Source organism: Phaseolus vulgaris, chromosome 1 (genome assembly GCF_000499845.2).
Source record: "Phaseolus vulgaris cultivar G19833 chromosome 1, P. vulgaris v2.0, whole genome shotgun sequence".
NCBI lineage: Eukaryota > Viridiplantae > Streptophyta > Magnoliopsida > Fabales > Fabaceae > Phaseolus > Phaseolus vulgaris.
In genome coordinates this window covers 9,250,784-9,260,067 of record NC_023759.2, presented here as the reverse complement: position 1 = coordinate 9,260,067, position 9,284 = coordinate 9,250,784, and the positions used below count along the sequence as shown (strand labels likewise).

Genomic DNA, 9,284 nt, shown 5'->3' with positions numbered 1-9,284 from the left:
TAAGTTTGGCTTTTAATTTCAAATTTAAACAAACTAATGGGTAATCATTTAACTAGTGGACAGATTCACTAAAAACACCAATACGTTTATTAGGTAAAAAGAGCATAAAACTAATACTAAAAAAACTCAAATCAAAGTCAACGTAATGATGAAATATCGATGCTAATAGTTATTTTACATCTGACAAAGGTCATAATCATTCAAAAAAACAGATACTAATATAGTAATAATATTATTATTATTATTAATAATAATAAATAGTTGGATATAAAGGAATTAAAGTTTTAAATATTTTTAAAAATGGTAAATCTAGAGATTGAAATGAGATAATTGAAAAATATGATGGTCAGTAAAACATCTATTAAAATTTTTTAAAAACATATTTGCCATCGAAATTTCAATTTCACTGGAGAATGACAAAAGAAAAAAAAAACCGCATGCATACACAAAAAATTCCTAAAATGAGGTAAAAAAGAGGAGCGAGCCCATAAACAAAGAAAGTACAAACAATTATAGCTAACTCTCTTAGTTACCCATAACCATAGGCAACAAATCAACCAAACAAAATAAATGAGAGGTACATTTTTCCAAATTAAGTCCACAGCAGTGAAACTCTAATGATCATTGTAAAATAAACATACAAAGCACTGCTTACTTCTTCTGATAATCTGTCAATTTGATAAACAGTATAAAAGTCAATTGCATCCACTCGATCACCCCCAAAGACCTAGAAAACCAGTCTGCAAGCAAGTACAAGATAATGGAATTATAGTGCAGCAGAAAACCAACATTTATACAACATAAAACCAACAAAAAGCAGTACTAAAACTGCAGCAGCAAACCAGCATTTGCACAACATAAAAACCAGCAAAACCAGCACCAAAACTGCAGCAGAAAACCATCATAATCCTAGCAGCTACTTCGTGATATCTAACTCCCCCTGCATAATCATAATCATAAGTTGAGCTATTAAAGCCTACCCTGCTTACAACAAATCAATATCTCCTACTATCTAATCACCCACCAAAGGAAAAGAAACTTCTACTTTTTGATTATTTTGTACATTAACAAACTTCATCAAGAGCAGTATGCGACATCAATGAAGGTAATTTCTCCAAAAGCAACTTTAGGGTGCTAATGAAACATAATCTAGTTAATACAAGGAAAAACAAGTTATAGTACCATACATAGATATTGTTTTAAGAAAACTTACAAAATGATGAACTCAAGGCAGGGGTTGATCATCAAAGTTCCGAGCATAGTGATGGTGAACCTGACTTGTGCTTGTTGAGGTGTCACCCTGTTGTCGCTCCATCATCATGGTTAACTTTTGCTCCATGAACTTTATTTTATCCTCCATCATTGCACACTTTTGATTTGCTTGAGCAGCTATTTGAGTTGCTTGATCGGCTCTTTCATTTGCTTGCATCACTTGTTGATGAAGTTGTTCATTATGAGAAAAGTAATCACTGGAAGGAGCAAGTATTGGAGGTTGGGTTAGGGAAGACACTCCATGGCGAATGTTGGAAGCCAAGTCTGCAGTGCCATAACATCGACCTCTACTCTTGCCTCCAACAACATCCTTCCAGCATTGAAGTTTTGTTGTTGGATTGATCGGTTGTCTGTTGGAAGTTGATCCTTCAGAGTTGTCTGATTGGAGGGCTTTCAATCGCTCATGGTAGGTTTCCTAGTTCATTGTGAAAATTGTAAGTGGGACAATAATAAGTTAGAAATATAAATCATGTATACAAAAGTAGAGTAATAACTTACGTAAGTCTGTTTGGCACGACTATCTACCCAAAGTCCATCATTCTTAGTGTGTGTGGCTATGAATAATTCATCGGGTTGAACCGGCCGACCAAATTTTCGTTCCTAAAATAAATGGAAAAGTTACCAATATTAGATATTATATACTAAATTTAGGCTTATGCAACAAAATATAGATACTTACTAGGCTCAATGCAATGTCGAGGTGTGATTTACGACCAGTAGAGTGCAATGCCCCACCTCGAGTCGATGACCTATTCAATTTATTTTGGATTGATTGTTCTTTGAACTTTTTCGAATCCCAATAGTCCAAGAGACCAATCCATGCTTGTTCACTAATCCAGTTAGGTCTAGTTGCTTTCATCCTAGCTTTACCAAGCATATCAGAGAGGCGTTTTCTCACCTTTGACTCGTACACTTTTCTAATTTGCCACTCATCATGAGGGGCCCAAGTCACTCGAGTCTATAAAAAATAACAACAAATTTAAATAAAAGTTAATGAATATAATAAATGCTTAAATGGAAATGAGTGAAAATGCTATGTTAAGATCACCTTAAATTCAGTCCACCATTTAAGTTGGACTTCCTCTGGTGTTTCGTCATAGTGATAGTAAGGACCCCTAAATTGTGACCTAATTGCATGTCCAATTGCCTTAGTAGCACAATGATTAGGGGTCCATCTACAAAACATGCAAACCAAAATGTTAAACATGAAGTATAGCAAACAATTCACAATAAAGTTCAATGCGTAATAAACTTACCCTTTACCCACTGGTCGAATGATGACCCTCCCACTACCATCATGTTCTTCATCAGGGATATCATGGTGTGTCGTGGGTTGTACTGGCGTATCAGGGGAGGGTTGCACTGATGCCTGAGTAGGCTGAACTGATGTATGAGTGGGTTGCACTGATGCCTGAGTGGGCTGAACTGATGTAAGAGTGGGTTGCACTAGAATTTGAGGAGTCACATGAACGGATGGAGCACTAGAGAAGTGAACTAATGAGGGAGTAGATGTAGATTGTAATGGACTGTAAGTGGGAAAGAGTGTCGGAGTAGACAAATATTGGGCTGTTGGAGCCACGGGCGACAAGACTGGTATAATACGAGAGGTATAAGGAGGAACATTGTCCTGTCGCACTGCAGAACGAAAGGATGAGGAGGGGGTTGAGGAGCAAGGGGTCGAAGAAGAAGAAGGGGTCAAAGAAGAAGAAGGGGTGGAGGAAGAGGGCGTGAAGGATTGAGGAAAACAGGATTGGGGTGATGGGCCAGAATAAGGAATGGACCCTAGTTCTATTGCAAGACGACCATGCATAGATGTGTGAACTCCACGCCTAGCATTGTTATGTCTGATAACAGAACCATCCCTTCCTCTAGTTCTAGGCATTTTTCCTGGAAAAAAAATGGCATCATAAAAAACAATGGCATCATAAAGTGGAAACACTTTAACGTATAATGTTACTTGGAGACATGTTTTGCATGATTATAATTTTATACTTGTGTATCTAGATAACCTGAGATTTAACAGACTTCTCCTTCATGCTGTAAAAGAGTACGAATGAGAATAATAAGAATGAGATTTTTCTTGAATTATTAGTTTGGTTATACATAAACAAAGTCAAAAGGAGACAGACAACACAAAACATGGGAGAACAAGTCTATGCTAGGTCTCAGTTGGAGTTAAAAAGGGTAGGTGGAAATGACAATTATTCGGACAAAATAATCTGTAAACAAAGTACATATATATTTCCATCTAATCCATATTCACCACAAAAAAGAGAGAAGAAAGAAGAAGAAAAGAAAAGTAACCTGAAATTCGAATGATCGGCTGACAAGGTTCAGACCAAAGCTGACCAATTGTTGAAGTGGGATTACAATATGCTACAAATAAACCTTACAAAGAGCAAAGTTAAGTTCATCCAAACATCTATCTAACTTGTACCTTTTTGTACAGTCACAATCAAAATAGCTTTAGCTGTAATGTAACTGTAATAGCCTAGCTAAGCTCTATTATTTCTTTTTATCTTTTGATAATTTGCATAATACTTCAGTAGAACCCTCATTTTTTAAATTATTAAATTTTGGATGAAACATTTCAGAGAGAGTTTCAAAATATAAAGGACACATATAATTTTTAAAAGTATAATAATTTTTAAAATTTATAAGTCCGAAAAAATAGCCTATTCCTAAACATGATTTAGCCCAACACATTAAAGAATATATTATATAGTTTAGATAAATTAGAGTGGAACTTTTGACTCCATGATGCAGTAAATAATAAATCAGGTAATATTCAATTTCAGTTCTCCTTGATACAAAGAAAAGCACAACTTTTATAGTGCCATGAGATGGTACACAAGCCAAATAGCAAACATAAGTGTTATATTTAAGCCACCCACCACATTGTAGATTAAATTCGTAATTGCTATAAAAGGATGGCTAACGAACAAAGGCATCATCTCAAATACATATTCTATTTAGCATTAACTATTTTGAATGTTTAAAAATTTAGTATATCATGTTAATTGAATATGTGCCACACAGATTATCTTAAAAGAAACAAATATTATCCAATCATTGACACAAAAAATTGATTGTATGTATGCTGCAGAAAGATGTACATCCAATCAAAATCAAGCAAACAATATTTTAGGTGATAAGACAATAATTTTGAAATGTACCTGGAACAAGATGAGCCCAATAATTTCAAAATTTCTACACAGGTAACAAATCAGAAATTCCTTTGTGATTGTCAAGAAAAGTTTTACACTAATTAGATAATTCATCCCCCACTATAGCATATGGGAACAAGAGGTTAAAAGCTGGATAAGTTATTTAGCAGTGTTGAACTACTTAATTAGCCAGAAGCTATTCAAAGTCCCAATTGTCCATGTCATTGTCATCATGTTCTTCATCATCTTGACTTGATTCATTGATCTCATCCTCATCTTCATCATCACATACTGTTTCCATAACATCATCATTGACGAGTTCAACAATTAATGTGTCAGCTAAGCCTTCTACTTCCTCAATTCTACTAATTGGTAACACATTAGGCATTTCATCAAACTGATAAGGTAAATCATCTTGTATATTATCAACTTCAACATGACCTCGGGGTTTTGTTGTGATTGCCACGCTCCAACCACGCAAGTTCCTACATATCTTTGGATAAGGCACATAGTAAACTTGTCTTACTTTTTGTGGAAGAATGAAGGGATCATATGGAATATATCTTCCACTCATCTTGATTTCTACAATGTTATATTCTGAATGAACTTTGGTGCCTCTATTATTGGTTGGGTCAAACCAATCACAAAAGAAAAGAGGAATCTTCTTACTCAAACCAAGATATTCTAATTCATAAATATGTTTGATGACGCCAAAGAAGTCATCTTGTCCTCCTTCTGTTACACCTTTTACATGCACCCCACAATTTGTGGTTTTCTTGCCTTCACTCCATGACTTTGTATGGAACTTGTATCCATTAACAAAGTACATGTTCCACGATGTTGTAGATGAATTAGGTCCCCAAGCTAATGCTTTCATGTTTGGGTCAATCACCCTATTCCTTTCATCATAAACCTACGAAATAGTTACATAGTTGTTAAATTAAGTAACACTTACTTAGTTGTTAAATTAAATAATACTTACGTAGTTTTTAAACCATTCTGGAAAATGTCTATGTATATTCATTGAACCCTCTTCGTTGTTGTCGTTAACTTGTAAGAACAACCTTGAAATAAATAAGTAATCAGTCATAAACTGCAATTTAAACGTAACCAATACAAATTTTGTTGTTGTTAACTTACTCAAGTATTGGTTTAACTTCATTGCAATTGATGAGGATATGTACATGGGCAGGACGATATTCATCATCATTTAGCCAATATTCTTTGCATGATCCACTAGGACGACCACATTTGTTGAGAACGGACAATGTTGATTCAACTCCCTCATTTGAACTAGTCCGAGGATCATTTCTCAAACTTGTATTTGACAACAAGCTTACATGTTGGAAATAATGAGAACAAAAATAAGTTATTTCACGGTGTAAGTAGAATGCACATATTGAACTTTCTACCCTTGCTAAATTAGCCACTGATCGTTTTGCATCTCTCATCAACCTACACCATATGTCAAGTTTTAAGTATTGAACAATAATTATGAACAATAAAACTGAGGATTGGGTGATTACCTTTCAAATGGATACATCCATCTATATTGGACAGGACCACCGAGTATTGCCTCAGTAGGAAGATGAATAACCAGGTGTTCCATTGAATCAAAGAAACCTGGTGGGAAGATTCTTTCCAATTTACATATAATAATAGAAATATTCGCTTTCATTTGAATTAAATCATCTATCCTCAAAGAGTTACAACATAAATCTCTGAAAAATCGACTTATTTCAGCTATCACATTCCAAACAAATTCTGGTAATGAACGAAATGCAATTGGTAGTAAACACTCCATGAAGACATGACAATCATGACTTTTCATACTATGCATACTCCCTTTATCAATGTTTGCACACGTGGCAATGTTAGAGGCATATCCATCAGGCATTTTTAATTCTGTAATCCATTTATAAATTGATTTTGCATCTTTTTTTGTGAAAGTGTAGTTTGCCTTTGGCTTTCCTAACTTCCCATTTCGTAACTGAACCAATTCCAAGTCACCACATCCACAAAATTCAGCAACATCCATTCTTGCCTTGTGATTGTCCTTTGTTTTATCCTTGACATCCATCACAGTATTGAAGACATTATCAAAAAAGTTTTTTTCAATGTGCATGACATCAAGATTGTGTCTTAGCAAATTGTGTTTCCAATATGGCAGATCCCAAAAGATTGATCTTTTTGTCGAATTATGATATTGTCCATACCCTAATAAGGTATCAAATGGACCATCAGTCACCTTTGGAAAGTCTCGAATAAATTCCCACAATTGCTCTCCATTTAGGAAATTAGGAGGCCCATCCAACTCAATCCTGTTTTTCGTAAATCTCCTCTTGCTTCTCCTAAATGGATGATCGGTAGGCAAGAATCGACGGTGACAGTCAAACCAACTACTTTTACCACCATGTGGTAATGTAAAAGCTTTTGTGTCCTCCATACAATGGGGACATGCTAATTTCCCTTTAGTCCCCCATCCTGACAACATGCCATAAGCTGGAAAATCATTGATTGTCCACATCAAGCAAGCTCGCATGACAAAGTTTTCTCTTGTAGAGATGTCATATGTCATTACACCTTCATTCCACAATTGGTTAAGATCATCAATAAGAGGTTGCAAGTACACATCTATTTTTTTAGTTGGGTTACTTGGGCCAGGTATGAGACAAGTTAGAAACATATATGGTTTGGTCATACACACTTCAGGGGGCAAATTATAAGGAGTAAGAAATACAGGCCAACAAGAATATGGGGATGTTGAAGCTTGGACATAAGGAGTGAACCCATCAGAACATAAACCAAGTCTCACATGTCGTGGGTCAACAACAACATTCAGATATATCTTATCAAAGTGCTTCCAAGCTTCCCCATCACATGGATGTCGCAGTATGCCATCTTCTCTTTTGTTTTCAAAATGCCATCTCATTTGCTTAGCAGATTCTACTGATGCATACAGTCTTTGTAATCTTGGGATGATTGGCAAATAAAACATTCTCTTCCTTGGAATTTGTTTGTATCTTCCCTTGTCATCTTTAGGAGGAAAATACCGAGGAAGATGACAAAATTTGCATTCAGTTAAATGGTTGTCATCCTTGTAATATAACATGCATCCAGCTTCACAACAATCAATTTTTTGGGCTTTCAATCCAAGACTTGACACAATTTTTTTAGCTTCGTAGTAGTTCTTTGGTATGCAATTATCTTTGGGAGCTACATCAACTAACAATTTTATGAAATGGTCTAAACATTTTTCAGGTGTATGCCAATTCGTTCTAGCTGCTAGTAGTCTGATAGCTACTGATAATTTTGACTCAGTGGCACCATCATAAATGGGTTCATTTGCAGCTACTAACATATCATAAAACCTTTGGGCTTCTGCATTAGGTGACTCTTCTACATATTCATCATCGTTGTCCATGTGATCATAATGACTTGTTATGCCTGCTTCTTGCATGTATGCATCATACACCATATTGGTCATTGAACCAATGTTATCAACAGGTTTCGTTCTTCCATGGCTACTGGATGCATAACCAAAATTGTCCTCACTTGACATCTCTTCTCCATGTTGAACCCAAACTGTGTACTTAGGTTTAAAACCATATCGTAGCAAATGAGCCCTCACATGTGATGGTGGAAGAATTTTCTCACAGACACACTTTATGCAAGGACACCTTATCCTTCCTTCTATAGTATAAAAAGTTTGATCCATTGCCTTTGAAACAAACTCACTTACTCCAATAATGAATTGTTTACTAAGTCTCCTTGAAGGATCAAGTCGTTCATACATCCATCTTCGATCCATTTTTCTGCATAGAATATATGTATATAGTAGATTGCATACCATATCACAATAGTGTGAAATCAGTTTTAATTTGTAAAGTGATTTTCAACTCAAAATATTGGTAATAAACTGGTTGTAAACCAGTTTTTTTAATTGGACAGTCTTGTGAAACCACAAAATTTGTGTGTTTGCTTCAATAAAAAGTGGAAGGATTAATAAAATCCATGAGAGAACATAGATATCACCAATTTTAACAAATTTAAGACCGTATATGTATATTAATAAAAATAATATACATGAAACACTTACTTTTCCAAACCGAATGAGCTATGGAATAATTTGCAATACAGTTGAACATGGAATCGCAAATCCTACACCAGCCGATGTTCCTGCAATAGCAAGAAAAGAAAGGAAAAAACATGAAGCATGCAAAACTAATAAGAGCAACTAGAACTTGCAGCTTAAACATTCATTTCTCCATGCAAAGTAAAGTGAATGGATCAACAATGTAAAGAAGGAAAAAGTGGTAGAATTTTTTTGACAAGTGAACCCAAAAGATTTTCTCAGCTATAATTTTCATACAATGCTTAGTAACGTGGTCTAATTCCTTCTGATTGTGATGGTTAAATAACTTGCCTGTCTGAGTAAATATTGCAGTATTAATCCCAATTAAGCTTCCTTTCGAATCAAGAAGGGGACCTCCACTGTAAGCATCATAGGAAAAGTAAAAAATGCAGCATTTGATGTAAACAACCAGTTAACACTCAATACCAATCATGAAAAAAACATTTGACCAAGTGAACTGCACCAAGCTGAAGGAAGGGGATTATTCTAGCTCATATACGGAAAGGATCCTAGTGTAACCTGTTCCCAGGATTTATTGCTGCATCAGTTTGAACACCACCACCAATTGTTACCCCAGTTTGACGAAAGATGCCTCGGTTAAGTCCACTTATAATCCCAGCTGTGAGGGTGTGATCAAAACCAAATGGATTTTCAATTGCCAAACATTGCTGCCCAACTTTTAGAGACGATGATTGCTGTATTTGTAGATT

The 9,284-nt window shown here is 35.3% G+C and overlaps 1 protein-coding gene and 1 long non-coding RNA gene across 2 annotated transcripts; both read right to left on the bottom strand.

Annotated features, from left to right (window-relative positions):
• Window positions 1–1,633: 1,633 nt before the first annotated feature.
• On the bottom strand, window positions 1,634–2,224 carry LOC137815436 (uncharacterized). Its single transcript, XR_011081743.1, has 3 exons — window positions 1,952–2,224; window positions 1,771–1,872; window positions 1,634–1,687 (listed from the first exon to the last, which is right to left on the bottom strand). It is a non-coding gene; the product is annotated as an uncharacterized lncRNA (long non-coding RNA).
• Window positions 2,225–4,635: 2,411 nt separating this feature from the next.
• On the bottom strand, window positions 4,636–8,250 carry LOC137815489 (uncharacterized). Its single transcript, XM_068618605.1, has 4 exons — window positions 5,966–8,250; window positions 5,580–5,894; window positions 5,422–5,503; window positions 4,636–5,352 (listed from the first exon to the last, which is right to left on the bottom strand). The coding sequence occupies exons 1-4, from the start codon at window positions 8,248–8,250 to the stop codon at window positions 4,636–4,638; spliced, it is 3,399 nt and encodes a 1,132-aa protein (XP_068474706.1).
• Window positions 8,251–9,284: the final 1,034 nt, after the last annotated feature.